Source organism: Malaclemys terrapin, chromosome 4, assembly GCF_027887155.1.
Source record: "Malaclemys terrapin pileata isolate rMalTer1 chromosome 4, rMalTer1.hap1, whole genome shotgun sequence".
Taxonomy (NCBI): Eukaryota; Metazoa; Chordata; order Testudines; family Emydidae; genus Malaclemys; species Malaclemys terrapin.
Window position 1 is genome coordinate 4,643,974 of NC_071508.1, and position 27,666 is coordinate 4,671,639.

The following is a 27,666-nucleotide window of genomic DNA, read 5'->3' on the forward strand; positions in this document are numbered from 1 at the left end:
GTGCTGCCCCATGCCTTGGTAAGATTGGAGGGGCCATGGGGAGCTGGTGGGGCTGTGCGGGGCACGACCCAGCTGGGGGCAGGAGAGTGGAGATGCCAAATGCCTGTCCCAGATACACATGTCCATCTGCATCATGGGAGAGGTGTGAAGTGGCCCATTCACCTCAGGGCAATGAGAACACCCCAGGGAGAAGACTACAGCCTGTAACAATAGCTCAGAAAAGTGCGTCCTGCTCCATTCATCCCAGCGGGTGTTCCCGTCCTGCAGTCTCAGTGCTATGTGCATGCGCCACGAACTGAGCATGCCCATCCCCAGTGCCCAGCACAGACGCGGGGCGCATACCCCTCGCGTTTCCCAAAGGAGCCCCAGACACCACGCAAAAGGCAGGGGGAGAGCGAACGCCTGTGGCACAGAGTGGCCCGGGCTGAAGTTTTGGCCTCGTTGCCCTTGGCTTTTAGGGGCAGCACTTGTTGCCTTAATCCCTCAGGCAAGGAAACAACAGCAGAGGTCCAAAGGGCTGTCTCCACCAAGGGGCCTTAGCCTCATCGTTGCAAGGCCTAGCTCTTAGGCACCTGCAACAGGGGTTCAGAGGAACACAGAACCGTAGGCCTAGAAGGGACCGCGAGCATCATCTAGTGTAACCCCAGGCAAGCTGCAGGATTTGTTGTGTCTGACCCATCCAAGACGGAGACCTGTCCAGCCTCCGTTTGAAAACCTCCGGCCAAGGAGCTGCCTCGGTGCCCTGTCACTCAAATCCCCACCAGGCTGGGTTAACTGGGATCTAAAGGGAGGAGCAATTAACAAATGGAGCCACATGGTGGGGAAGGGGAGAAGCAACTTCAGCAGCTGGGAGCAGACAGAGGGAGAGGAAGGAAGCCCTGGAAGTGGGTGGGTGGGTTGGTTGCGCTGTCTGCTGCTAGCGCTGCTCCCTTTCACCGAGAAGGAAGAGGGGACGCTGCCTGGGACTGCTAACTATGTAAATAGCCCCTCATAGACTTTAAGGCCAGAAGGGACCATCTGGTCTGGCCTCCTGCACGTCGCAGGCCACAGAACCTCACCCACTCGCTGCTGTAATAGGCCCCTAACTGCCGGCAGAGCTACCGGAGTCCTTGAATCAGGGTTTAAAGACTTCAAGTTATAGGGAATTCACCATTTACACTAGTGACCTGTGCCCCATGCTGCAGAGGAAGGCGAACCCCCCTCCCCCCGCCCAGCATCTCTGCCAATCAGAGTGGAAGGAAAATTCCTTCCTGACCCCAAATATGGCAATCAGACTGTGAGCATGTGGGTGTGACCCACCAGCCAGAGACCTGGGAAAGAATTCTCTGGAGTAACTCAGAGCCCTCCCCACCTAATGTCCCAATAAACAGTACAATAAAGCCCGGTGGTGGTGAAGGTGGCCTGTACCTACGGTGAGAAAGAGTCACAGGCGGCCACCCCATGGCACCAACCTTCAATCCACAGCCCTGAGTTAGGGGCCCAGGCTCTCTATCCAGTGCGGGGGCAGAGAGAGGTGCCTGGGAATGGGATCCACAAATGCCAGCATGCTGAGTGCTGCGTAAGCCAGCCAATAGCAAATGCTGAGGGGGCACCCTAAGCCAGGACCCAAATATTCGCTGGGCCAGATGCAGAGCAAGAACGACTTGTAGCCCAGTCGTTAGGAGGGTTAGCTGGAATGTGGGTGCTACAGGTTCCACTGAACTATTTGTGCCCCCATGGAACAGCTGCAGTAGGAGAGACCGAGAAAGTCCTGCTCCCAGACATCCTGTCGTCCAGTGGTTCGGGCACTAACTCCAGATGTAGGTTCACTTCCCATCAGGCAGAGGGGAGATTTGAACCTGGGCCTTCTACGTTTTGGGCTCTAACCGCAGGGCTAAAACCTGGAGCCGGCCCTGCTCCCGGAGGCTCCCCTCCTGCGTCCTGGTGGCTGCTGGGGGATGGAATCCAGCCAGGCCCTTTCCCTGCGCCGGGGAAAGCAGGGCGGCTAAGGGAGGGAGACCCCGACGGGCAGGAGCGAACCCCCAAATCCTGCCCCATGGGGGAGAGGAGGGGCCTGGGCTGCCCAGTGGGCTGGGTGGGGGGGTCCCTGCTTGGCTTAGCTTCACAGACCCCCGGGCTGCCCCAGAGCTGGCTGGAGGGGGTCTCTCCGGTCCCAGTTTGGCTCCAATGCCCCTGGCCCTGCGGCCACTTCCTCCGGGCAGTGATTTCCTGTCTCAGCTGATGTGTCTCACCCTCCCTGGGGCTGCCTCTGGCTGCGACTCGCTGCACCCAGTGCCCCGCTCACTGCCCTGGGGCTGCAGCCTGCGTAGGGAGACTTGCTCTGGCGCACATGCGGGACCCAGGCAGCCGGGGCGCTGGGGCAGGAAGGTCCCTGGACAGCGCCATGAGATGGGCTCTGCCTGGGAAAGGGAGGAAGACAGGAACTCCCTGCAACCCCTCCCCCACCAACCCTTCCCTCTGCCAGGGTCTCGGGGTGTCTTCGCCCCCCAGTGCCAGTTGCACAGCTCATTGCTTCTATCAGCTGAGCTCAGTGACCGCCCCAGCGGCTCCCTCCATGGCAATTTCTAATTTTGTACATTCGTTCTTGCCTACCCATCTGAGGGCTCAGTCATGTGGGTGGCCACATGCCACGCTCCATTGGGCCTCTGGGACAAGCTGGCTTGGGGGAATGTTGTGAGGCTGGAAGGCATCCATGACTGCCATCAGCCATGTCTTTCCTCTCTAGCCAAACCACGACAGGCCTGGCTGAAGCTGCAGGCTTTGCTAACCGGATGCCGGGGGCTCTGGGTGGCTCCCCCAGGCCGGTTTTCTGATCTTCTCCAAAATCCCCAGGGATCTGATCAGCAATGCTGTGGACATTCCCTGGAGTTCTGGAATCAATTTCGTGTGTCATGCCATCAAGTTCGGGGTGGGGCCTCACTTCACTCAGCTAGCGATTGGTCCATCTCTCCAATCAATCAGTCCATCCATGTGTGTCAGAGCAATCCAGCTCGGTGCTCCCTCCACAGGTCAGAGGTCCATTCTAACCTGGCCCAGTCCCCCTCTGTGTGGACACCCATCCATTGCCAGTGGGCCCCAGTCGTTGGATCCCATGTGCTCTCAAGTCCCCGGGCTCTGGGCAGAGTCTAATCCCTGTTTCCAGCTCTGGGTCTACGGGGCACATGCCCAGGCTCAGACCTCTTGTCTGAGCCCGTCCTTGGGACATGGGACTCCACCATCCAGCCGTCCTAGATCCTGAAACCTTCGAGTCTCTCCCCCCAGCCTCAGTGGCCAAGGCTGTGGGCACTCTGGGCTTCTAGTTTAACCCCTTCATGGCCAATGGAGTGGGAAAATGTAGAGAGGGGGCATAGCCTCCCTTGGAGACTGATAGGGAGGAGGCACCATTCACCCTGGTGGGTGGAGCCGAGCCAGCCGCGCCCGCCCCACTGGAAGCAGAGAGGTGGGACAGGACGTTTAAGAGGTGGGCCCTGCAGCTCAGTTTTGGCCCAGAGCTGGTGAAGGAGATAGATGCATCCTCCCTGTGCTGAGCCCCAGACCCGAGGACAAGCCCTGCGGCACTGAGGCCCAGAAGGACTGCTGGGCTGGCTGACGGCTGACCACGTGCACCGGAGAGATGGAGAACCCCCACGAGATAGCGGTACACAGCAGTGGGGTCATAGGAAGTAGGCCAGGGACACCAGACAATAGTCCAGTTGTGCAGAGGCGCCATTTCAGATTTTGGTCAGGGAGGCAACTTTAACCATGATTCCAGGGGCTACTTAGGCACCTGAAAACTAGTTTTTTGGCAGGTAACTTAGCAATTAGCTGACAGGAGCCCTGTATCTAATTCCTATATAAAAGAAAGAAAATTAAATAAATATTAGACCCACTCAGCGCTAACACTAACATGTTCTGACATCTTGTGGCAAATCACTGAAGGGACACTAGTTAAGTTTAAAATTGTAATGTATATTCTTACTTTGTTACTAACTCTGCGGAGAGAGAGAGACCCAGTCAGGACTCCTGGGTTCTATCCGAGCTTTGGGACGGGAGTAAGAACTAGTGGGTTACAGTGTGGGGCAGATACATCTGGGTTCTATATAAGAACATCAGACTGGCCATATTGGGTCAGACCAATGGTCCATCTAGCCCAGTATCCTGTCTTCTGACGGTGGCCAATACCAGGTGCTTCAGGGGGAATGAACAGAACAGGTCATCATCAAGTGATTCATCCCCCCATTGCCTATTCCCAGCTTCTGGCAAACAGAGGCTAGGGACATGCAGAACATGGTGTTACATCCTTCCCCATCCTGGCTAATAGCCATTGATGGACCTATCCTCCATGAACTTATCTAGTTCTTTTTTGAACCCTGTTATACTTTTGGCCATCACAACACCCCCTGGCAATGAGTTCCACAGATTGTCTGGAAAGAAATACTTTCTTTTGTTTGTTTTAAATCTGCTGCCTATGAATTTCATTGGGTGACCCCTTGTTCTTGTGTTATGTGAAGGAGTAAATAATATTTCCTTATTCACATTTTCTACACCAGTCATGATTTTATAGACCTCTGTCATATCCCCCTTAGTCGTCTCTTTTCCAAGCTGAAAAGTCCCAGTTTTATTAATCTCTTCTCATATGGAAGCTGTGCCATACCCTTAGTCATTTCTGTTGCTCTTCTCAGTACCTTTTCCAATTCCAATATATCTTTTTTGAGATGGGGTGACCAGATCTGCACGCAGTATTCAAGATGTTGGCGTACCATGGATTTATATATCGGCAATATGATATTTTCTGTCTTATTATCTATCCCTTTCTTAATGATTCCCGTCATTCTGTTAACTTTTTTTGACTGCCACTGCACGTTGAGCAGATGCTTTCAGAGAACTATCCACAATGACTCCAAGATCTCTATCTTGACAGGTAACAGCTAATTTAGACCCCATCCTTTTATATGTATAGTTGGGATGATGTTTTCCAATGTGCATTACTTTGCATTTCTCAACACTGAATTTCATCTGCCATTTTGTTGCCCAGTCACCCAGTTTTGTGAGATCCCTTTGTAACTCTTTGCAGTCAGTTTTGGACTTAACTATTTTGAGTAATTTTGTATCATCTTCAAATGTTGCCACCTCACTGTTTACCCCTTTCCCCAGACTATTTATGAATTTGTTGAATAGGACTGGTCCCGGAACAGACCCCTGGGGGACACCACTATTTACCTCTCTCCATTCTGAAAACTGACCATTTATCCCTACCCCGCCTGGCAGTGTATTCAGGATCCTCTAAGCCTACACTGGTAATTTACAGCACTGCAACTTTCTGGCTCATGGGTGTGAAAAAACACCCCCCTGAGCGCAGCAAGTTTCAGCGCTGTGAAGCGCCAGTGTAAACAGTGCCCCAGCGCCGCTCATTGTGGGTTTTTCAGAGCGCTGCGCCGCGACCACACGTGGCACGTTAAAGCATTGCCGCGGCAGCGCTGTAGACTAGCCCTAAGTTCTGTGCTGGTCCCAGCTTCTGGGCAGGGAGTTTGTTTCTAAACAGAGGCCGAGTGATCAAGATAACAAAAGGCTTGTCATTAAATGAAATTAAGGATCCTTAGAGCAGCGGTCTCCAAAGTGGGGTGCGCGGCAGGAAGAGCACTTTTTTTTTTGCTTCGTCAGGCGTGAGTCCGAGGGGTTTTTTGTTTTGTTTTTTTTCGGCGCGGCAGGGGGTGCGTGCTCAAAGTTTTTTTACTGGTAGGGGTGCGTGATCAAAAAAGTTTGGAGACCACTGGTCTAGGGTTACTTGGTCCTGCCTCTGCGCAGGGGGCTGGACCTGATGACCTCTCGAGGTCCCTTCCAGCCCTACATGGCTATGATTCTCTGGGCCCTCAGAGAAAGGTTGGGGGAGGGGAGGGCTCCTGCCAGGGGTCAGGCAGACGAGACGGTGTTCTGCAGGGGTTTATGTCAGGCTCAGAGCGGCAAATCGTGATAACTGGGAGTCCAAGCAGCTTCTGAGCTTCCCTGCAGGCGAGAACAACACGTCCAGGGCCATGTTGAGCCCTGAGACAGGGCCCTCAGCACAGAGACGGGGGAGGCAGATCCCGGTGGGGAAGTTTATTTCCTACAGATACAATTGACTAACACCACAGGAGACTGGATCATCACCAAAAACAGCAGGAGGGTGGGATCCAGGGGCCTGATGGGAACTGAGAGCCAAGGGTGGGGCTGGCTGGATGCCAGCTGCACCAAGCACAGGAACGGATGTTCTCCAGGTGCCAGTGGACTCTGTGGAAAGAGGAGCCAGGCACTGGAGATGCCACCAGGGAGAAGGAGATCAGGCACTCCCTCCCCTCCCGCCCAGCCATATGGGAGCACACGTCTGTTCAGCCTCCTCCAGTTTCCAGCAGTCTCACGCACCCCTCCCCATGGCTCTCTATACCCCCACCCAGCCCCTGGGAGAGGGGAAGGAGCAGAGAGTGAGGCCCAGAGCTGTGGAGTTCCAGGGGAACGAAGGAACAGGTCCCCCCCAACCCTACCTAGGAGCGGGCACAGACAAAAGCCCCCAAGTCCTTCAGAGATCACTCCCTCACTATTATGGGGATTCTCACCTTTTCCCTACCAGGATCCCACTGCCTTATAGCCGGGAACCCCCCCCCCCTTAGCAACAAGGAAGGGGTAGGGTTACCACGACCCCCTTTCTGGGGAAGCAATCCCAGGGTGAGAACCCTGCCGTGTGGCCTCTAAGCATTTCTAATAGCCCCATCTTGACTGGGCCAGAAGGGACCCCCACGTTCACTTCCTTCCTCACTTCAACTAATTTCCACCCAGGGGCCCCTCAGTCATTCCCGTCCCACCTTCCCCCCATACACACGCTGCATCCATATCGCAATGGGCTGTGCCTTGCCCCAGGGGAAAAACTATGTCAGGTCTCTGGTCTCTAAGGTCCTTGGTTTCTAAGGAGGCCTGGTCCCTAAAGAGGCCTGGTCTCTGGCTTCTAAGGAGGCCTTGTCCTAGGTCTCCAAGGTCCTTGGTGTCTAAGGAGGCCTGGTCCCTAAAGAGGCCTGGTTTCTGGTCTCTAAGGAAGCCTGGTTTCTAAGATCCCTAAAGAGATGTGAACAATGAACAGAACTGTCCTCACATGGGGACTCTAGGCCACATGGACCCTTTGGTGCCGGACAAGGTGGGAGCTGAGGATGAAGCTCCTCCCACACTCTGGGCATTTGTAGGGTTTCTCTGCCGAATGGGTGCGCTGGTGCTGATTCAGGGTGGAGCTGTCACCAAAGCCCTTCCCACACTCGGAGCACTTGTAGGGCCGCTCCCCGGTGTGAATGCGCTGGTGCTGGATCAGGGCCGAGCTGTCCCCAAAGCCCTTCCCACACTGGGTGCATTGGTAGGGTCGCTCCCCCGTGTGGGTGCGCTGGTGCTTGATGAAAGCCGAGCCCCAGCTGAAGCTCTTCCCACACTTGGGGCAGCTGTAGGGCCGCTCCCCGGTGTGGGTCCGCTGGTGCTTCACCAGGGTTGACTTGTGCCGGAAGCTTTTCCTGCACTGGGGGCATTTGTAGGGCTTATCGCCACGGTGGGTCCTCTGGTGCCCAATCAGGGTGGAGCTGTGGCTGAAGCTCATCCCGCAATCAGCGCACTTGTAGGGGCGTTCCCCCGTGTGCACCCGCTGGTGCTGAACCAGGTGCGAGTTCCGGCTGAAGCTCTTCCCGCACTCGGTGCATTTGTAGGGCCGCTCGCCCGTGTGGATGCGCTGGTGCTGGATGAGGTAGGAGCTGTCGCTGAAGCTCTTCCCGCAGTCAGGGCATTTGTAGGGTCTCTCACCGTGATGCACCTTCTGGTGGCGGGTAAGGCCTGACTTGTCGCTGAAGCTTTTCCCACAGTCCAGGCATTCGTAAGGCCGCTCGCCCGTGTGGGTGCGGCGGTGCTGCAGGAGGTAGGAGCTGTCGTTGAAGCCCTTCCCGCAGTCAGGGCATTTGTAGGGCCTCTCACCGGTGTGGATCCGCTGATGCTTGGTGAGGTGGGAGCTCTGGCTGAAGCTCTTCCCGCACTGGGAGCAGCTGTAGGGTCTCTCCCCCGTGTGGATCCGCTGGTGCTTAATAAGATCTGAATACTGGCTAAAGCTCTTCCCACATTGCCCACAGATGGTCAGTCTCTGGGGGACAGACATGCTATTGAGAAGCCCAAATCCATTTTCCACCTCTCGGAGGTCTCCCCTCTGCCGTCCCACCCTGTTGGCCTCTCCCTGCTCGGGGCTCTGCGACGGCCTGTGTGGTTCCTGCTGGGGATTCTCCTCCTCCTTCCTGGCACCTGTTGGGAGAAAGAGAAAATCCAGTTATGTGACAGGGAGAGAGGGGGCAGCAAAGGGATTTGTCACCAAACAGAAAACCCGATGGGCAGGAAGCAAACCCTTCCCACAGGGGAGAGGAGGGGCCAGCAAAGGAATTTGTCATTCACCCGTTGATACGTCTGAAAAGTTTAATCTGGTTGTGAAGGACGGGGGAAAGGGAGAAAGTCACCTCACCTATCTACCCTAACCTCTCTGTGTTGTGTCTACTCCTCCTAAGCTAATCTGAGAATCCTCCCTTATTCCATGGCAGTTTATGGTATCCATTTATCCAAATCCCGGGTCTAGTTCTGGTGTCCACAACTTCAGAAAAGGTGTTAACAAATTGGAGAGGGCTCAGAGAAGAGCAACAAGAATGGTTTGTCCGTTCTGGATAACCTGTCTTATAGCGTACAAAGCTCAGTTGATTTAGCCTATCAAAGGGAAGTGACTTGATCACGGTCATTGGAAGATGATATCATCATCGATTTTAAGGCCAGGAGGGACCATCTAGTCTGACTTCCTGTGCAACCCAGGCCAGAGGACATCCCTCCTGATAATTCCTGTTTGAACCAGAGCAGGTCTTCTAAAAACAAAAACAACTAAAAAAACAAACAAACCACCCAATCTTGATTTTTCAAATTGCCCATGGTAGAGAATCCACTACGATCCTTGGTCAGTCGTCACATTGGCAAATTGCCCTCACTATCACAAATGTTCACCTTGTTTCCAGTCTGAATTTGTCTGGCTTCAAATTTTAGCCTTTGGGTCCTGTTAGACCTTTGTCTGCTAGACTGAAGAGCCCACTACTAAAATTTTGTTCCCCACATATGTAGTTAGACTGCTCAAAGCACCCCTTAACTTCCTCTTTATTAAGCTAAATAGATGGAGCTCCTGGAGTCTATCATCCTAAGGCAGGTTGTCCAATCCTTCAATCATTCTTGTGGCTCTTCTCTGACCCCTCTCCAATTTATCAACATCCTTCTTGAAGTGTGGACCCCAGAACTGGACAGTCTACAGTAATGGCATCACCCTCCCCTAGTCCTTTTCAGAGTCACTCCTTCCCAGGTCTGCGGTATCTTTGATACAAGAAAGCTTTTTAATCTACTGGACAAAGGGAGAACGAGACCCAACAGCTGGGAATTGAAGCTGGACTAATTCAAACTGGAAATAAGATATTGATTCTTAACAGGGAGGGGATTTAGTCAGAGGAACAGCCTTACCAAGGGATGGGATGGATTTTCCATTACATGGAGACTGGGTTGTCTTTCTTTACGGAGACAGTGCGGCCTACGGGATAGAACACCAGGAGTCCTGGGTTCTATTCCTGGCTCTGCTACTGGGATGCCTTGGGCAAGTCCATTTCCCTCTCTGTACCTCAGTTTTCCCATCTGTAAAACGGGAAACAAGCCCTCCGCTATGAAAGTCCCACGACGATGCTCTCCAGCCTGGGCTACGCAGGAAGGGCAGGCTGGACAACCATCATGGTTACTTTTGGCCAACCATCTAGGGATCTATGGATGGTCCCCTCTGGTTTTCCAATCCATGACACTAATCAGCCTGCCACAAGCCTTTCCGAAAGCTCCCCGGCCCAGCTTATCTAGTGCCCCCATCCAGACCAAGGCCACCACGTCTAGTTATAGAGGCAGAGATGTGGAGGATGAGTGAGGGTACGTCTGCTCCAGCGTGAGCAGCCCCCCTGCCAAGCTCTGTCCAAGTCACCACGTCCTCTGGTGCTGCCTCCCCCAGGCAGGTGGGTTGCAATGCCAGGGCTTCTGGGGAGCACATCCCACAATGCTTTGTGCTGCACTCAGCTGAGCTTGCTCGGTGATTCTTTCCCAGTGCATCCTGGGAGATGCCACCTGGCCTTCTGGGCACATGGGGATGATAGGAAGGCGTCAGCCGACTAGCGGCCCTCAAGGGGCTTAGCCAGCATCCTCACTGCGAAGCGGGGAGGTTAGCCGCCAGGTCGAGTACTTGAGGAAGACCCATATGGGGGGCAAGTGGCCAGATCACCTGGCCAAGGCTGCTAGATCTCCAGAAGCCAAGAAGGACTCCCATGGGGCCTGGAAGCCAAACGCGATGGAGAGCTGGTGCCCTTGTCCCCTGGGGAGGAGGGACAGAAATAGGGACACTCCTTGTCCCCGGCTGGGGCCAATACTGAGCGAGTGGAGACAGACCTGGGGGGCTCCCGCTGGCTTGGCTGGGACCCCAGCTTTTCCCTTCACTCCCAGCCGGTGTCCCTCATTCCTCACCTGTGCGGGCGCCTCTGGGGAGCTCCCTTCCCGGGGAGCCCTGGAGATCCGGGACCCTCGGCTCTTCCCCTGGCTCCATGCGGGGGATCGCGGCCGGGCCGGGGGATCCCGCTTGGAGAAATCTCCCCCCGGGGCCGGGGCAGAGAACGCGCCCGGGCTTTGGCCCCGCCGGCCCCGCTCTCTGCTGCGGGGGAGGCGGATCCAGGCCGGGGACCCTTCGGGGCACCGAGATCGCGGGGGAGAACCGGGCTGGGCTCGGCTCCGCTCCGGTCCCCTCCGGGCAGCGATTTCCTGCCCCTGCTGCTGTTCCCCGAGCGGGGACTCGGCCCTGCGCACACCCGGGCCAGGACTCGGGCTCCGGGGGGGCTGGACAGGAAGGTCCCTGCGCTGCTCCAGCCCCGCGGCTGGCAGCTCCCTGGGAAGCGGAAGGTTCAGGAGAGCGGGGGATTTAACCCCTTCTTCTCCGGGCCTTGCAGAGACACCGCTGGTTAGAGTCACTTCCGATCCCCCGATCCCCTTTCTACAGTGCTTAGCTCGCGCTCTTCTCCTCGCTGGGACCAGGCCCCAGGAGCCCTGACCCCCCTAGACCCCACTCCCTTCCCCCGAGAGCTGGGGATAGGAGTAGAACCCAGGAGTCCTGACTGCCACTAGACCCCACTTCCTCTCCCCCCACACCTGCGGATAGAAGCTAGAACCCAGGAGTCCTGACCCACCGATTCAATGCTTATCTAGGCAGAAGACTCCTCAAAACTACCACGTGAGACGTGCAGATGGTGACAAAAGAGATCCAGGAAAGGTGATGAATGTACACAATAACCCACTGTAGTTAAGACGTTCAATGGGGCTAGAGTATGTAACAGAGCTTTCTTACACCTGTGCTATCCGGATACAAGAGGAGAGATTACCAATAGGGCCCTGCCATTTTCACAGACCATTTTGGTCAATTTCACAGTCAAAGGATTTTTAAAATAGTAAATTTCATTATTTCAGATATTTAAATCTGAAATTTCATGGTGTTGTAGGCATCCTGACCCAAAAAGGAGTTGTGGGGGGAGATCACAAGGTTATTGGGGGGGGGGTTGTTGTACTGCTACCCTTACTTCTGAGCTGCTGGAGAGCGGCTGCTGCTGGCCGGGAGTCCAGCGCATGAGTCAGAATGGCCTGGTATGGTATTGTCACCCTTACTTCTGCACTGCTGCCTGCAGAGCTGGGCCCTCAGTCAGCAGCCGCCACTCTCTGGTCGCTCAGGTCTGAAGGCAGCAGTGCAGAAGTAAGTGTGGCATGGTATGGTATTGCCACCTTACTTCTGTGCTGCTGCTGGTGGGGTGCTGCCTTCAGAACTGGGCACCTGGTCAACACCCGCTGCTCTCTGGCCGCCCAGCTCTGAAGGCAGCACAGAGATAAGGGTGGAAATACCATGACCCCCATACAAAAAATAACCTTGCAACCTGCCTGCAGTGCCCTGTGGGTCAGGCCCCCAATTTGAGAAACCCTGGTCTCCCCCATGAAATCTGTATAGTATATGGTAAAAGCACACAAAAAAACAGATTTCACGGTCCATGATGTGTTTTTCATGGCTGTGAATTTGGTAGGGCCCTAATTATGAATAATGTGAGACCACATTATCAGACAAGCTTGTGAGGGTCTAAGCTGCTTGATGGTGTTTCTGTTTGTATTGTTTCGCATGGATCCCACAGCTGCTGCTGAGATACAGCTGTTTCGGGGGTGGAATGTGGGGCCTGTTTATACAGGATCCCTCACCTGCTGCTAAGATGTAGCCATCTCGGAGAGGGGTGTGGGGCTGTCTATACAGGGATACCTCGCCCATTGCTGAGATGCAGTCACCGCTGAGGTGGATTGTGGGAGCTGTTTCTATAGGATCCTGCACCTGAATCTGAGATGCAACCACCTCTGGTATGGGGCATGAGGGCTGTTTATACAGAGATCCCTCCCAATTTTTAAACCAATGTTATGGGGTTTGTTTTTGTTTTAGGATATATTTCATGAGTTTTGAACACTCCAGGCCCGTCAAGACCAAGATTTTTATTATGAGAGTAATAATAATTCCTAGCTCTTATGTGCATTTGTAAATCTCAGGTCACTTTACAGGAGAGGGTAGTATCATTATCCCTTTGACACCCTGACATCCCCATATTCACCACTGTCGTAGAATTTTAATATGTTTTGTACATGCCTTGTGAGGTATCATTCTAAAAGTCTTGATCTGTCAAACATTAATATCCTGTTGGATTGTAGGTGTTATCGTTGTATGTAACGTTACAAAGTTTTGCCATGTATGTGTTACTGAAAGATGTTGTGAAGTTGAAAACACCCACAACTAGCCTTTCAGGTAGAACAATGGAGTAGCCAGACCGTGTTAATTGCTGTCATCAACACCCATCCAGCGAAGAATCCACTAGCACAGGGAGTCTGTATAAGGAAGTTTCCTCGGAGGGAGCACATAGGCAATGGAGAATGTTTGGCCAATGGGGTGGACTCCCCATGTCACATTTATAGGTTCTTCCAGCTTGCTGGAAAGTCTCTGCACGTTGAGGAGTGACATCATGACTTGGTCTTCACTCCCCCACAACTCAACACCTGAAAGAAGCCCTGGGAGACAAAGGACTCTGAATGGGGGAGGGGAACCCAAGCTGCAACGCAGATGCGGCTTGTGCCTCAAGAATCTGTAAGCCTGCTTGTATCATCAGACAGGGTGAGATGTTGCTGATTCTAGTTTGTATAAGACTTAGTTTGTGATTTTGTTTATTTACTAGGTAATCTACTTTGATCTGTTTGCTATCACTTAAAATCTATCTGCACTGGTACTCGACCGGCCCATCACTCTCCCTGAAGCCCTTACCACACTCAGGACAGTTGTAGTGCTGCTCCAGCACCCACTGTGTCCTCCAGTGTTGAGTGAAATGCAAGGCCAACCAGAAGCCCTTCCTCCAGCTGCCATGTCATCGCAGCCGCACCAGGAGGGCCACTCTTCGGTGGGGGTATGCTGGTGCTGCAGGGATGGGAACTCTCAGCAAAGCTCCTCCCTTATTTGGTGCCCTTGTAGGGCACCTCTCCGGTGGGGAGGACCAGTGGGTGGCCAGGTTGGAGCATAGTTGAAGCTCCTCCCACAGTCCAGACATTTGTAGGGGTGGGTCACCCAGGTGGGTCTGGCAGTGATGGAGTAGACACCAAAGCCCTTCCCGCAGTCAGGATGTTGATGGGGTCTCCTCACCGCATGGGCACGTTGGAGCTTGGAGAGGGACTATCTCTGCCCAGATCACCGCCCACACTCGGGACATGCATGGGGTCTCTGCCCAGTGTGGACCATGTGGTAGGGAGCCAGCATCGCGCTCCCCCAAAGCCCTTCCCGAAGTCGGGGCATCAGTCAGGGTGCTCACCCATGTGGATGTGCTGGTGTTTCACGAGACTTATTCTCTGGACACCTCTTCGTGTTCTCTCTCTTCTTCTAAGCAAGATTTTCCTCCCCTGGCCCTGGCCTGGGGTCCATTTTGTCTTGACTCTCACTGGCATCTTCAGGCTCCGGGACATCCCATGCGGCTCTGCTCTTGCAGGCCCTTCCTGCTGGTGATTTTCCTCCATCCTGGCACCTGCTGGGAGACTGAAAGAATCCAGCCAGGGCTCATTTCCTGCGCTGGGGAGAGAGGGGGCAGCAAAGGGGTTTGTCACTGAGAAAAAAATTTGATGGGCGGGAAGCAAATCCCCCCAAACCCTTTCCCAGAGGGGCGAGGAAGGGCTGGGTCTGTCCCAACGGCCCAGGAAAGGCCTCAGATAAAGGCTGGGGGAGGGGAGGGCAACTGCCAGGGGTGGGATCCAGGAGTGACGGCTGCCATGAGAACAGGGACCTGCTGGGAATGATACTGAGCAAGATGAGACAGAATTGGGGGGCTCTTGGCGGCCTTACTGGATCCCAGCTTTTCCCTTCAGTCCCAGACAGTCTCTGAGCCGGTGTCACTCATTCCTCATCTGTCCGGGATCCTCTCGGGATCTCCCTTTCCTCGGAGCCCTGGAGATCTGGGATGCTCAGCTCTTCCCTTCGCTCCATCCGGGAGATCACAGCTGGGTTGGGGACGGGGAATCCTGCTCCGGGGAAGGAAGCAGGCAAGGTGGCGCTTGGTGAAGTCTCCCCCAAGAACTTTTACAGAGAATGTGCCCTGATTTTAACCCCAGCCCTATTCCCTGTCATGGGTGTGTGGGATCTGAGCAAAGGGAAAATGTTCATAGGGATTCTTTTGGGTACCGAAATGCCTGGGGGAAGATGGCCTGCACCATCTGTAGGAGAGGGATCCCCCCTACACACGGGCAGTGGGGGGGCTTAGGCCCAGCACAGGTATCCCATCACAGTGATAGTCAGACTAGTGACTATGTAAAAAGGGGTCCTTACAAACACAGTCATTGCCTCACTGGAGCAAACAAGAGAACCTGGGGAACTACAGACCGGTCAGCCTCACTTCAGTCCCTGGCAAAATCATGGAGCAGGTCCTCAAGGAATCCATTTTGAAGCACTTGGATGAGAGGAAGGTGATCAGGAACAGTCAGCATGGATTCACCAAAGGCAAGTCATGCCTGACCAACCTGATTGCCTTCTATGGTGAGATAACTGGCTCTGTGGATATGGGGAAAGCAGTGGATGTGATATATCCTGACTATAGCAAAGCTTTTGATATGGTCTCCCACAGTATTCTTGCCAGCAAGTTAAAGAAGTATGGAATGGATGAATGGACTATAAGGGGGATAGAAAGCTGGCTAGATTGTGGGGTTCAATGGGTAGTGATCAAGGCTCGATGTCTAGTTGGCAGCCGGTATTAAGCGGAGTGCCCCAGGGGTCGGTCCTGGGGCCGGTTTTGTTCAACATCTTTATTAAGGATCTGGATGATGGGGTGAATTGCAGATAACACTAAGCTGGGGGGAAAGGTAGATATGCTGGAGGGTAGGGATAGGGTCCAGAGTGACCTAGACAAATTGGAGGATTTGGCCAAAAGAAAGTTCAACCAAAAGAGGTTCAACAAGGACAAGTGCAAAGACTTGCACTTAGGACGGAAGAATCCCATACACTGCTACAGGCTGGTAACCAACTGGCTAAGCAGCAATTCTGCAGAAAAGGACCTGGGGATTACAGTGGATGAGAAGCTGGATATGAGTCAGCAGTGCCCTCGTTGCCAAGAAGGCCAACGGCATATTGGGCTGTATTAGTAGGAGCATTGCCAGCTGATAGAGGGAAGTGATTATTCCCCTCTATTCGGCATTGGTGAGGCCACACCTGGAGTATTATGTCCAGTTTTGGTCCCCCCTCTACAGAAGGGATGTGGAAAAATTGGAGAAAGTCCAGCAGAGGCCAAAACAAAAATGATTAGGGGGCTGGGGCACATGATTTATGAGGAGAGGCTGAGGGAACTGGGCTTGTTTAGTCTGCAGAAGAGAAGAGTGAGGGGGATTTGATAGCTGCTTTCAACTACCTGAAGGGCAGGGTCCAAAGAGGATGGTTCTAGACTGTTCTCAGTGATGGCAGATGACAGAACAAGGAGCAATGGTCTCAAGTTGCAGTGGGGGAGGTCTAGGTTGGATATTAGGAAACACTATTTCACTAGAAAGATGGTGAAGCACTGGAATGGGTTCCCTAGGGAGGTGGTGGAATCTCCATCCTTAGAGGTTTTTAAGGCCCAGCTTGAGAAAGCCCTGGCTGGGATGATGTAGTTGGGGTTGGTCCTGCTTTGAGGTCTCTTCCAACCCTAATCTTCTATGATTCTAAACCAATGGGCCCATCTGGCTTGGTATCGCACCCCTCCCTGGATCAGCCCCATGGTTAAAAAGCTAGACTGGTATCAAATGCACGTGGCACAGGGGACTCCTCGTTGGCCAGGTGTTTCCAGGGGGCCCTGCAGGGATCGGCTCTGGGCCCCACGCTATGTTGGAAGGAGACATAAGGGGATCCCTGGCCCAGTTTGCAGAGGACCCGCGCTGGGGGGAGACGAGTGGTAGATCAGGAAGAGGCCAGGTGGCTGAGTCAGAGCCAGCTGCATGGGTGGGAAGTTCGGCACGTGTTTTAATAGGCGCGGTGTAAACGGGTCCATAGGGGAACAAAGAACGAGGGCCCCACGCCCCCAGGGTGGGGATTGGCCGGAGCCTCCGTCACCCACCACCCAGGGTCGCCTGTCCCTTTAAATCCCCAGCTTCTCGCCCTCATCCAAGATGGCCTCCCCCTGAAACTGCTTCACACCCTCCGATGCCCTTATCCAAGATGGCAGCACCGCATGGCGGCACCGCTATGTCCCCTTGCCACCCCAACACACATACACCTTACACGGTTGCCCCACCCCAAGATGGCGGCGGCTCAGCTTGAGCCGTGACACGGCTTTCTTTCTCGCCCTTTGCCAAGATGGCGGCCCCCACGGCTTCAAGCTCCGGGGACCCCCGGGCAGCAAGGCGCGCGCCTATTGGCTGCGGGGGGAACGGGAGCAAGGCCCGCTGCCATTGGCCACGGGGGGTCAGGCCGTGGAGCTTCGGCAGAAACGGGGCGGGGCGGGAGGAGGTTGAGCCGCAGCCGGAGACCGAACGGGAGCGGGCGAGAGCCGGTGAGCGGGTGGGGGAAGGGGGGCAATGGGGGGAGCAGTGGGAGGGAGGGGGCAATGGGGGGAGCTGGGAGGGGGAGCAGTGGGAGGGAGGGGGCAATGGGGGGAGCTGGGAGGGGGAGCAGTGGGAGGGAGGGGGCAATGGGGGGAGCTGGGAGGGGGAGCAGTGGTGGAAGGGGGGGCAATGGGGGGAGCAGTGGGAGGGAGGGGGCAATGGGGGGAGCTGGGAGGGGGAGCAGTGGTGGAAGGGGGGGCAATGGGGGGAGCAGTGGGAGGGAGGGGGCAATGGGGGGAGCTGGGAGGGGGAGCAGTGGTGGAAGAGGGGCAGTGGGGAGAGCCGTGGGAGGGAGGGGCAATGGGGGGAGCTGGGAGGGGGAGCAGTGGGAGGGAGGGGGGGCAGTGGGGGAGCAGTGGGAGAGAGGGGGCAATGGGGGGAGCTGGGAAGGGGAGCAGTGGTGGAAGAGGGGCAGTGGGGGGAGCAGTGGGAGGGAGGGGGCAATGGGGGGAGCTGGGAAGGGGAGCAGTGGTGGAAGAGGAGCAGTGGGAGGGAGGGGGCAATGTGGGGAGCTGGGAGGGGGAGCAGTGGTGGAAGGGGGCAGTGGGGAGAGCAGTGGGAGGGAGGGGGCAATGGGGGGAGTTGGGAGGGGGAGCAGTGGGAGGGAGGGGGCAATGTGGGGAGCTGGGAGGGGGAGCAGTGGTGGAAGGGGGGCAGTGGGGGGAGCAGTGGGAGGGAGGGGGCAATGTGGGGAGCTGGGAGGGGGAGCAGTGGTGGAAGGGGGCAGTGGGGGGAGCAGTGGGAGGGAGGGGGCAATGTGGGGAGCTGGGAGGGGGAGCAGTGGGAGGGAGGGGGCAATGTGGGGAGCTGGGAGGGGGAGCAGTGGTGGAAGGGGGGCAGTGGGGGGAGCAGTGGGAGGGAGGGGGCAATGTGGGGAGCTGGGAGGGGGGAGCAGTGGCAGAAGGGGGGCAGTGAGGGCAATGTGGGGAGCTGGGAGGGGGAGCAGTGGTGGAAGAGGAGCAGTGGGAGGGAGGGGGAAATGTGGGGAGCTGGGAGGGGGAGCAGTGGGAGGGAGGGGGGGCAGTGGGGGGAGCAGTGGGAGGGAGGGGGCAATGTGGGGAGCTGGGAAGGGGAGCAGTGGTGGAAGAGGGGCAGTGGGAGGGAGGGGGCAATGGGGGGAGCTGGGAGGGGGAGCAGTGGGAGGGAGGGGGGGCAGTGGGGGAGCAGTGGGAGGGAGGGGGCAATGTGGGGAGCTGGGAAGGGGAGCAGTGGTGGAAGAGGGGCAGTGGGGGGAGCAGTGGGAGGGAGGGGGCAATGGGGGGAGCTGGGAGGGGGAGAAGTGGCGGAAGGGGGAGCAATGGGGGGAGCAGTGGGAGGGAGGGGGCAATGTGGGGAGCTGGGAGGGGGAGCAGTGGTGGAAGAGGGGCAGTGGGGAGAGCCGTGGGAGGGAGGGGGCAATGGGGGGAGCTGGGAGGGGGAGCAGTGGGAGGGAGGGGGAAATGGGGGGAGCTGGGAGGGGAAGCAGTGGTGGAAGAGGGGCAGTGGGGAGAGCAGTGGGAGGGAGGGGGGCATAGGGGGGAGCAGTGGGAGGAAAAAGATCCAGGGGGTTAGGGAGCAATGAGGACCTTTGAGGAGGGACTCATGGGGCAGGACAATGTGGGGGGGGAATCAGTGAGGGGAGGATAATGGGGGCGGGAAGGGGAAGGGCAGCGGGGGTGTGGGGAGACCTGGGGGATGGATGGCTTGGGGGATTTGGGACAGTGAGAGAAGTGGTGGAGGGATTTGTTGGGGGAAAGCCGGAGTGCAGCGGGGGAGAAAGGGACCAATGGGGGAGACCTGGTGGAAGGGCAGTTTAGGGGGACCAGTGATGGGAGCCGTGGGGGAAGACCCAGGGGGAGAGCAGATGGTGAGAGGGGGCACCTACAGGGAGGGGGGGGCAATTTGTGGAGGCGAGTGAGGAGGGGTGCAACATGGGAGGGGAACGAACATGGGGAGAGCTGGGGGAAGAGGGGACCTGCGGGAGGGGATGAGAGTAAAGGGGTGAGGGAGAGGCGGGTGGATGAGGGAAAGGGGGAGTAGTTGGGTGGGGGTGAGACTCAAGGGGAGGAGAGAGATCTAGAACTGGGGCGATGGATTTTGGGGTAGGGACCCAGTGGGGGCGAGATTTGGGAGTAATCAGAGTGGGAGACTGAGAGAGGGAAATAGAGAGGGCTGGTGGGGAGGATCTGGGGAAGAAGGGAGGAACCTGAAGCGGGGTGGAGAGAATCAGGGTGGGGGAGTCCTAGGGGCAGAGTTAGGCAGGGTCAGTGCTGGGAGGCAGGACAAAGATGGAGATGCCCCATCAGGGCCCCTCTAGCCTGTCCCTGACTGCCCAGGATCCATGCGTGTCCTTTGTGGCCTGGGAAACCATCTCTAGGTGATGGATCCCAACCCCCACACCTCCCGAGCTTCCCCTTTGCTCCCAAGCTGGTGTCAGGTCACACCTGAGCTGCGCAGGGGCTCTCTGGTTACCGCTAGCAATGGCTTTGGCTGCCTGCTAATGCCCTGTAATTATTCTCCCAGCGGCTCCCTGCTCTGCTTGTCCATTGTGATCTCTGAGTCCTGCATGGTGGGAATGTGCCACCTCTGCAGCCCCTCCCCACAGCATTGGGGAGAGCCCCCCTCCCCCACCCCACATACACACACACCCCAGTCTGATCCCCCATGGCTCAGCCCTCTGCTATTGTGGCCATGCTGCCAACCCTAGGATGCAGGAGGTGAGACCAGAGCCGGTGCCCCCTAGAGCTGGGCTAGGGCGGGGGTCTTGCAGTGCTCATTGTAAATCTGGATTCTCTTTCCTGGGCAGAGGCGGCCACGCTGGAGGATGAATAGGCAGGAGGCTGTCCCGGGACGACCTCTGAACCCCTGATCCCACGGGGCTGCCCCCTACATCCCAGCTGGAGCCAGCCATGGAGCACCCCGTGGCCAGAGGGACGCTGGCAGGGGGCGGCACCAGGCTGTCTGCCTCGGAGCGGAACATCCGACGCCAGAGGCTCATCGTGTACAGGTGTGTGTGGGGGGTTCACCTCTGTCCAGCGGCCTCCCCTCTGGGGTCAGGGCCTGTCCATCCTGCTCTGGGCAGACCTCACCGGGGGCAGCGCCCGTCCTCTTTCCCTGGGCGTGGCCGGGAGGACTGTGTGTTTGGGTGGGGAGAGATTCAGGGGCTGTGGGTGGCAGACAATGAGGGGCAGTGGTCTGAGCCAGGCCGGGTGGGGATTTGGGTGGGGGAGGGGGAGCTGTGGGTCTCTGGGTCCTGGAGCGAACATCATGCCAGTAATCAGGGGGATTTGGGGTCAATGGCCCCCGTGAGTGACCCCATCTCTCTCTTCCAGACCCTCCACTGAAAAGCAGAGCTCCCCCGCCCCCCGGGGGCCTGAGGAGAAGGCTCCCCCACTGTGCTGGCTGCCCCGGGGCAGGGCTGGGTCTCCTCAGGCAAGGCGCCAGTCGGAGAGGCTGCAGGGCAGACGGCAGCGGCTGCAGCAGGGGGTGCCTCAGTGGGGCCAGGGGGCGGAGCTGTGGCTGGTGGCCTCGCCCATGGAGAGAGCCCGGCACAGGGTCCTGGCCATTACCCTGGAGGAGTGTCTTGCCACCACACAAGGGGCTGTGAGTGCGAAGGGGAGGGATGGTCTGGGGTTGGGGGGCCCTGCTTAGAGATCTGATGGCCTGAGCCCCCCCAACCTCCCCTGAGCCCTCCCAGCCCTGTCGTCCTGCTCCCTTTCTCCAGCCAGCCTCTCCCCCATGTACCCTCCTTTTCTCCCTGCTGTGGTTTGCCCCTGGATGGCCCAGTAACTCCTGTGCTGAGCTCGGGGGGGCGGGGAAGGACCGCTTGGTATTTGCGCCCCCATTACACATGGGAGGGGACCAGGCTGGGCTCTTGAGGAGGGTCATTTGGGGGTGCCAGGAGCTGGGAGTCAGTTTGGGGGGAAGGGATGGGGTTCATGCTTAACCCCATGGTGTCTCTTGCCCAGCAGGTCTCCCAAAGGGGCAACTCCCCCTCAGCTCATCCGGCCACCCCCTCCCTCCCAGGACACCCCCTCCCTGGGAAGGCCTTGCCCCCTCTTGGGAGCCCTCTGCCTGGTTCGGATCGGACCCCTCGGCATCAGGAGCCGGCCATGGACAGGTGAGCGGGGGTGGATCACGTGTCAGGGCACCTGTTGTCCGGGCACCTTCCAAATACTGAGCAGGGTGTCTGCCGGGGGAGGGGATTGCTAGCTTCTGGGGCAGGGGCTGGATCTGGAGGGTCTGACGGGGGAGATAGAGCAGCATGTGGGAGGCTGGGAAAGGGAAGCGGGGTTCTTTGGGAGTAAGGGGGGCCGTGGGGAAGCGGGGTGCTTTGGGAGTAAGGGGGGCCGTGGGGAAGCGGGGTGCTTTGGGCGTCGGGGGGGCTGTGGGGAAGCGGGGTGCTTTGGGCGTCGGGGGGGCTGTGGGGAAGCGGGGTGCTTTGGGCGTCGGGGGGGCCGTGGGGAAGCGGGGTGCTTTGGGCGTCGGGGGGGCCGTAGGGAAGCGGGGTGCTTTGGGCGTCGGGGGGGCTGTGGGGAAGCGGGGTGCTTTGGGAGTAAGGGGGACCGTGGGGAAGCGGGGTGCTTTGGGAGTCGGGGGGGCTGTGGGGAAGCGGGGTGCTTTGGGAGTAAGGGGGGGCTGTGGGGAAGCGGGGTGCTTTGGGAGTCGGGGGGGCTGTGGGGAAGCGGGGTGCTTTGGGAGTAAGGGGGGGCCGTGGGGAAGCGGGGTGCTTTGGGCGTCGCGGGAGTCTCAGTGGAGCTGATGGCAGGGATGCAGGGAGTGGGATCTCGGAGTGGGTGCTGGTGGTGGGGTGATTTGGGGGGGGAGGGGAGTCTCTGGGGGGCTGAAGATCCTAGGGAGCAAAGATTGTACCAGTGAGCGACAGGGCTTTGGGGTCTGTGGCCCCGTCTCGTTCTTCCAGACCCTCCCCCGAGGAGCACCGGTCTCCCATCTGCCAGAGGCCTGAGAATAAGGCCCCCGCATCGTGCTGGCCGCCCCAGGGTACAGCCGGGTCCGAGTCAGAGCGGCTGCAGGGCAAGCGGTGGCTGCTGCGGCAGGGGGCGCTGCAGCAGAGCCGGGGGCCGGGGTCATCTCCCTCCATCGCCCAGCAGGGGAAGGAGCTGGTGACGTCGCCCATGGAGAGGGCCCAGCAGCGCGTCCTGACTGTGGCACTGGAGGAGTGCCCCATGGCAGCAGTGAGCAGTGGGGGGCTAGAGGGAGCTGCCGGAGCCCAGAGAGGAGGGGATGGGGGTGGGGGGGCTGCCAGAGCCCAGGCCAGAGGGGCTGGGGCGGGGGAGGGATTGGGGGTGGGGACAGGGGTGAGGGAGGGATTGGAAGGAGCTGTGGGGACAGGGAGGGGGCTGCCAGAGCCCAGCCCAGAGGGGAGAGGGAGGGGTGGGGATCTCAGCAGTGGGTGCTATCCCAGATGGGTCAATGGAGGGAGGGGTTGGGCTTACGACCAAGGAGGAAGCTGCCCTGACCAGGTGCCACTGTCCTGTCAGCCTCGGGTGCGGGGGGTGGACCCCATCCCGTGCCCAGCTCAGATGCCACCTCTCATTGGCAGGATGCCAGCCTTCAGCAGGAAGATCTGCTGATGCCGTCGCCTCCTAGCACGTAAGTGCACGTCCCTACCAACCAGCTGGGGTGGGACACAGGGCCCTCTAGGGGGCGCTGGCCCAGAGCTTCATTTCCCCTCTCTCTCCTGACAGGGTTGATCAGCTGACAGCATCTTCCTCTTCCTCGGACCAGTGGGAGCAGTGCCCACAGCCAGGTAGGCGGAGCTCCAACTCATGCAGGGGTGGGGCTGGGGGTGGAGCTTGGGCACAGGGGTGGGGCTCCATGGGAAGCAAGGGTTGAACTTTTCCTCAAAACGTTTTTTGACCGAAAATGTTGAGAAAGAAACATTAATTTAAATGAAATTTCAGTAAAAAAATATTCTATTTTGGATGTTTTGAGAGTATCATTTTCTTGTTTAGCAACCATTTCTTTGTTTTTTAGAAAAAGACGTGCTGAGAAGCTTCTAAAGAGATTGAATCAGTCCAAAAAACATTTAGATCTTTATCGGAATGAAACCTTTCTGCTCAAAATGTGACTTTCCCCAAGTCTCGTTTTGTGGGAAGTCAACATTTCTTCTTTTGTTCTGAAAATAGGGCTGGGGAGGCAAGTGTGTGCATTTTGGGGGCGGGGGGTTTCTGGGAGCTTGCTGAGGGTTTAGTGGATTCAGTACCGTTGGGGGCTGTCTGTGCATCACGGGATGTGGTCCTCCCTTGACTTCTCCTGAACCCTGTGCCCTCCTCCCAGCAGATCCTGTCCCAGAAGAAGCCGAGCCACCTGGCAGCCTCCTGCCTTCCTCCTCCTCCGCCTGGCCTCCCCCGATCTGTTCGCTGCTGCGCCCCCGGGCCACGGTCCCCCCCTTGCGGCACTGGGGCATCGCCCCGCTCTTCCAGAGTGTCAAATCCAAGCTGGAGACCTTCGCCGACATCTTCCTGAGCCCGGTCAAGCCGCGCTTGCGCCCCCCGCCGTCTCCTCAGCCGGACGAGGGAGAGGGTGGGGGGCAGCCGGCGGAGCCTCTCCGCCCCGAGGAGGAGCCAGCGCAGAGCCGGAGCGGGCCAAGCCAGCAGGGGGCGCACAGCTCGCGCCAGGGGGTGAACATCGAGGTGAAAATTGCCATCTCGCAGCCAGCTGAGAGGAGGGGCCCTGGCGAGGCCAAAGATGATAGGGAGGGGGACAGCATTGTGAGCCGCCGACCCCCCATCTGCCAGTGGCGCCTGAGCCCTGAGGATCCCAGCCAGCCCCGCCTGGGCCGCAGCTACTCCTGCCCGGACTTCCCCTGGGCCATGCCGTCCCCATTGCCAGCGTCCGCCCCCTGCCCGCCTCGCCGGCGTCGTCACACGGTCTGCAGCCTGGAGGTGTCGCGGGAGTTGCTGCGGGGCCACCCCTCGCCCCCCATCCTGCCCTGCCTGCGCAAGGAGGTCTTCCCCTTCCCGTCCCCGGCCTCCCGCCACCTGCTCAGCCCGGTGGTGTGCATGACCCGCTGCGACGAGGCCCGTTCCTCCTGCCCGGGCCCACCCCACCACGAGGAGCCTGCCACTGCCCTGCTTTGCCCCAGGTAACCCTGCCCCACCTGCTATCCCCTGGTTGCCCCTAACACCACCTCGCCACCCCACCTTGTCCCAGGTAACCCCTGCCCCATCCCTCTTGCCGCCCTGCCGTGGCCTAGGTCGTCCCACTGCCATCCTGCCTTGCCCCAGCATCTGGGCTCCCGGTGCCATGGCATCGCCTGGCCCTCCAGAAACGGCCCTGAGAGGTTCCTGGTCCATATGGTCTCCTTGCCTCACAGGGACAGCTCCCAGTGCCCGGAGCAGGGGGACAGGGGCCATGGCGTCACCACAGGCGGGATTCTCCTGTCACACACAGATGCCAAGGTGAGGTGGACCAATGGGAGGCAGTGTTGGTCCCAGTGCGGTGCTGGGGGCACCGTGCTTTGGGGAGTGGGGGGCTCAGCGGGGGATGCCGTGCTGCCGGGGGGCAGGCTTGGCAGGGGAGGGGCGCCGTGCGGGGGGGGGCATCGTGCTGCAGAGGGAAGGCTCGGCGGGGGGGCACCGTGCTGCAGGAAGTGTGTGGGGGGGGCTCAGCGGGGGATTCTGGTAGAGCAGAGGATTCTGGGAGTACCCCTGAGGACACGATGGCTCTAGGAGGATCCAACAGCAGACCATTCTGGGTGTATCCCCAGGGGAGATGCTCCGTGGAAGAGCTGAGGCTTCTGGGAGGGGGGGCGTCATGCTGGTGGGAGCGGGAGGGGTGGTGTCTTGCTGCAGGGGGAGGCTCGGCGGGGGGCACAGTGCTGCCGGAGTGGCGGGGGGGCACGGCGGGGGGTGGGGGAGGCTCAGCGGGGGCGCAGTGCTGCCGGGAACAAGGGAGGGCTTGGCCGGGGGGGCTTGGCGGGGGGCACCATGCTGCGGGGAGTGGGGTGGGGGCTTAGCAGGGGATTCTGGTAGAGCAGAGGATTCTGGGAGTACCCTGAGGAGACGGCTCTAGCAGGATCCAACAGCAGACCATTCTGGGTGTATCCCCAGGGGAGATGCTCCCTGGAAGAGCTGAGGCTTCTGGGAGTATCCTGGAAGGGGGGGCGTCATGCTGGCAGGGGGGTGTCGTGCTGCAGTGGGGGGCGCAGTGCTGTCGAGAGTGGTGGGGGGTTGGGGAGGCTCAGCGGGGGCGCAGTGCTGTTGGGAGCAGGGGAGGGCTTGGCGGGGAGCGGGGGGGCTCGGAGGGGGGTGCCGTGCTGTCGGGAACAGGGAGGTGGCTCGGCAGGGTGCCGTGCTGCGGGGGGCACTCTCCACTCTGTGTGTACATAACAGGGAATCTTTCCTGATCCTGTTCTATTTTTCTCCCCATTCCCTGCAGTGCTCCCAGGAAGAGACCACAGGGAAAGTGTCCCGCTTCCGCATCCGCAAGACCCCAGCCAAACAGCAAGCCAACCTCACGCCAATGGGCCTGCCCCGGCCGGTCAGGTATTGGGAGCTCTGGGGGGAGGGGAGTGGTTGAGAGTCAGGACTCCTGGGTTCTATCCCCTGCTCTGAATCTCCCCAGCGGTTACAGCTGGCCATAGGATTCTCTTCCATTTCTGTTGTGTGGCGGCTGTCCAGCCCCCATGTGTCCCGTCCCCCCCCCCCCCCCTCCCCCCCGAGGCTGCCGAGTCTCCATACGGACAAGGGATTTCCGTGCGCTGTTGCTAAGTCTGGTCTCCCTGTAACAGGTTGGACAAGAAGGAGTTCAGTTTGGAGGAGATCTACACGAATAAGAACTATCGCACTCCCACTGAGAAGCGGTGAGAGGGCCCTGGGTGCTGCTGCTGGAGGGGGTGAGGGGTTGGGGGTGGCTACGATGGGGGGGACATCCCCCTCTTCCAACTCACAGGAAGGGGAGAGCCTGGCTTCAGAGTTGTGGAGGGGTGCAGGAGGTTAAATCTAGCCTTGATTGGTTCTTGCTGCTGGGAACCCAGGGGTCCAGCTCACAAACTCGCTGCCCCCCTAAACAGCAGGAGGTGTTTGGTCCTGAGTGGAGGACCCAGGAGTCCGATCCCCATTCTCCCCACTCCTTGTGCTGAGGGCATCCCAGCTGGGGGACACAGTAGGTTAGGACCAAGGTGTCTGGGCCCCATTTGTGCTGTCGGCGTCCCAGCTGGGATACAGGGTGGGTTGGTGGACTCGGGCACTGGGTCCCGTCTAGCCCCCTCTCCTCCCCCCGTAGGACCTTCGAGACGATCTTTGAGGAGCCTCGGGAGCGGAACGGGGCACTGGTGCTTACCAGCCAGCGCAAGCTGAAGCGCACCATGGAATTCCAGGACAGCAGCCTGCCCCGCAAGCAGCGCCGTGCCCGGCCCCGGGGGAGGCTGGCGGGGCGAGCACCAGGTGGGCGCCGGGCCCCACCCCAGCACCCTGACCTGGAGGAACTGCTGCGTCAGCGCCTGGCCGAGCTGGATGCCCTGTTTGAAGCTGATGGGGACTAGGGGGCGCTGTGCACTGTCCAGATCCATGGTGGGCATTGAGCCAGAGACTGAGTGGCCCCTCTGTCCTTGGTATTGCTCATTGGCCTGGGCGAGCTCCCAGAATCCTCTGGGATCCTAGGAGAGTAGTTACCTCCCAGGATACTCCCAGAAGCCTCAGCTCTTCCAGGGAGCATCTCCCCTGGGGGTACACCCAGAATGGTCTGCTATTGGATCCTCCTAGAGCCATCGTGTCCTATGGGGTACTCCCAGAATCCTCTGCTCCCCTGGGGCTCCTGGACCCACGTCCAAGCAGAGATCTCTCTGGGAGAGAGATGTCCTAGTTCTACCCAGAATCCTTTGCTGCCCAGGCAGAGTCATCTCCTCCCTGAACCCTAGTTCCACCCAGAATTGGCTGCTTCCCTGGGGGCAGCTCTTGGCTGCTCCCAGATCTGCCTGAGCTGAGGCAGCCGTCCTGCAGCCAGTCGCCAAGCTGCCTCTGCCACTGCTCCCCGCACAGGCTCCAGGTCCAGTCCAGGAGCGGGGTGGGGGGGATGAATGTCCAGCAGGTGTGATGAACCTTTCCATTCTCAGCACTCAGTTGCCTACGCACAAATCCTCCTGGTGCTTCCATCCTCCAGGTGCCTCTGTCTACCGCCCCCCAGGGGCTGAGCATACCAGGGGGCAGATAGTTTAGTGTGGAGGGGGGGCAGTATTAGCCATTTTAGGATCACCTCCCGCTGGGTTCCTGGGGGGCAAGTGGCCTTTGTCCAGTCGGGCTGGGATATAGGGCAGGAGAGGGGGCTTGTGGCATCAGTTCCCTGTGTGCATCAGGAGGAGGGCATTTTCCCCTCTGAAGTGTGACTGCAGCCTCGGAGGCACTGGCAGGAGCCCTGGATGGGCGGTGTCTCCTGGGCTGGGCCCCGTTGGGTCAGTCAGTGGATATTTGCTGGTTTTATGTGTGTGGTTTTTTTTTTTGAGATCTATATTTCTATTAAACTTTTCAACAAAAACATCCA

General features: G+C 58.4%; 2 protein-coding genes across 8 annotated transcripts; one reads left to right on the plus strand and one right to left on the minus strand.

Moving 5' to 3' along the window:
* Positions 1 to 6,060: 6,060 nt before the first annotated feature.
* Positions 6,061 to 10,927, minus strand: LOC128836890 (zinc finger protein 629-like). Of its 2 annotated transcripts, none has more exons than XM_054027591.1 (2): positions 10,543 to 10,927; positions 6,061 to 8,271 (listed from the first exon to the last, which is right to left on the minus strand). In XM_054027591.1, the coding sequence occupies exons 1-2, from the start codon at positions 10,619 to 10,621 to the stop codon at positions 7,109 to 7,111; spliced, it is 1,242 nt and encodes a 413-aa protein (XP_053883566.1). In that variant the 5' UTR covers positions 10,622 to 10,927; the 3' UTR covers positions 6,061 to 7,108. The 2 variants fall into 2 exon arrangements, with proteins under 2 accessions (XP_053883566.1, XP_053883567.1); XM_054027592.1 differs by lacking the exon at positions 10,543 to 10,927 and adding an exon at positions 9,511 to 9,618.
* A 6,148-nt stretch (positions 10,928 to 17,075) lies between these two features.
* Positions 17,076 to 27,666, plus strand: PRR14 (proline rich 14). 6 transcript variants are annotated; one of them, XM_054027530.1, is made up of 12 exons: positions 17,076 to 17,132; positions 19,970 to 20,170; positions 20,496 to 20,766; positions 21,135 to 21,283; positions 22,085 to 22,358; positions 22,727 to 22,776; positions 22,872 to 22,933; positions 23,464 to 24,271; positions 24,503 to 24,587; positions 25,567 to 25,673; positions 25,919 to 25,990; positions 26,413 to 27,666. In XM_054027530.1, exons 2-12 carry the CDS (start codon positions 20,073 to 20,075, stop codon positions 26,669 to 26,671), a joined length of 2,235 nt encoding a protein of 744 aa, XP_053883505.1. In that variant the 5' UTR covers positions 17,076 to 17,132; positions 19,970 to 20,072; the 3' UTR covers positions 26,672 to 27,666. The 6 variants fall into 6 exon arrangements, with proteins under 6 accessions (XP_053883505.1, XP_053883508.1, XP_053883509.1 ...); XM_054027533.1 differs by having other exon boundaries at positions 23,467 to 24,271; XM_054027534.1 differs by having other exon boundaries at positions 20,496 to 20,595.

Coding starts and splice junctions, on each gene's coding strand:
- LOC128836890 (XM_054027591.1), bottom strand. CDS start 10,621: ATGGAGCCAGGGGAAGAGCCGAGGGTCCCGGATCTCCAGGGCTCCCCG. Junction 8,272..10,542: donor CCCCAGAGGCGCCCGCACAG/GTGAGGAATGAG, acceptor TTCTCCCAACAG/GTGCCAGGAAGGAGGAGGAG.
- PRR14 (XM_054027530.1), top strand. CDS start 20,073: ATGGAGCACCCCGTGGCCAGAGGGACGCTGGCAGGGGGCGGCACCAGG. Junction 20,171..20,495: donor CAGAGGCTCATCGTGTACAG/GTGTGTGTGGGG, acceptor TCTCTCTTCCAG/ACCCTCCACTGAAAAGCAGA. Junction 24,272..24,502: donor ACTGCCCTGCTTTGCCCCAG/GTAACCCTGCCC, acceptor CTTGCCTCACAG/GGACAGCTCCCAGTGCCCGG.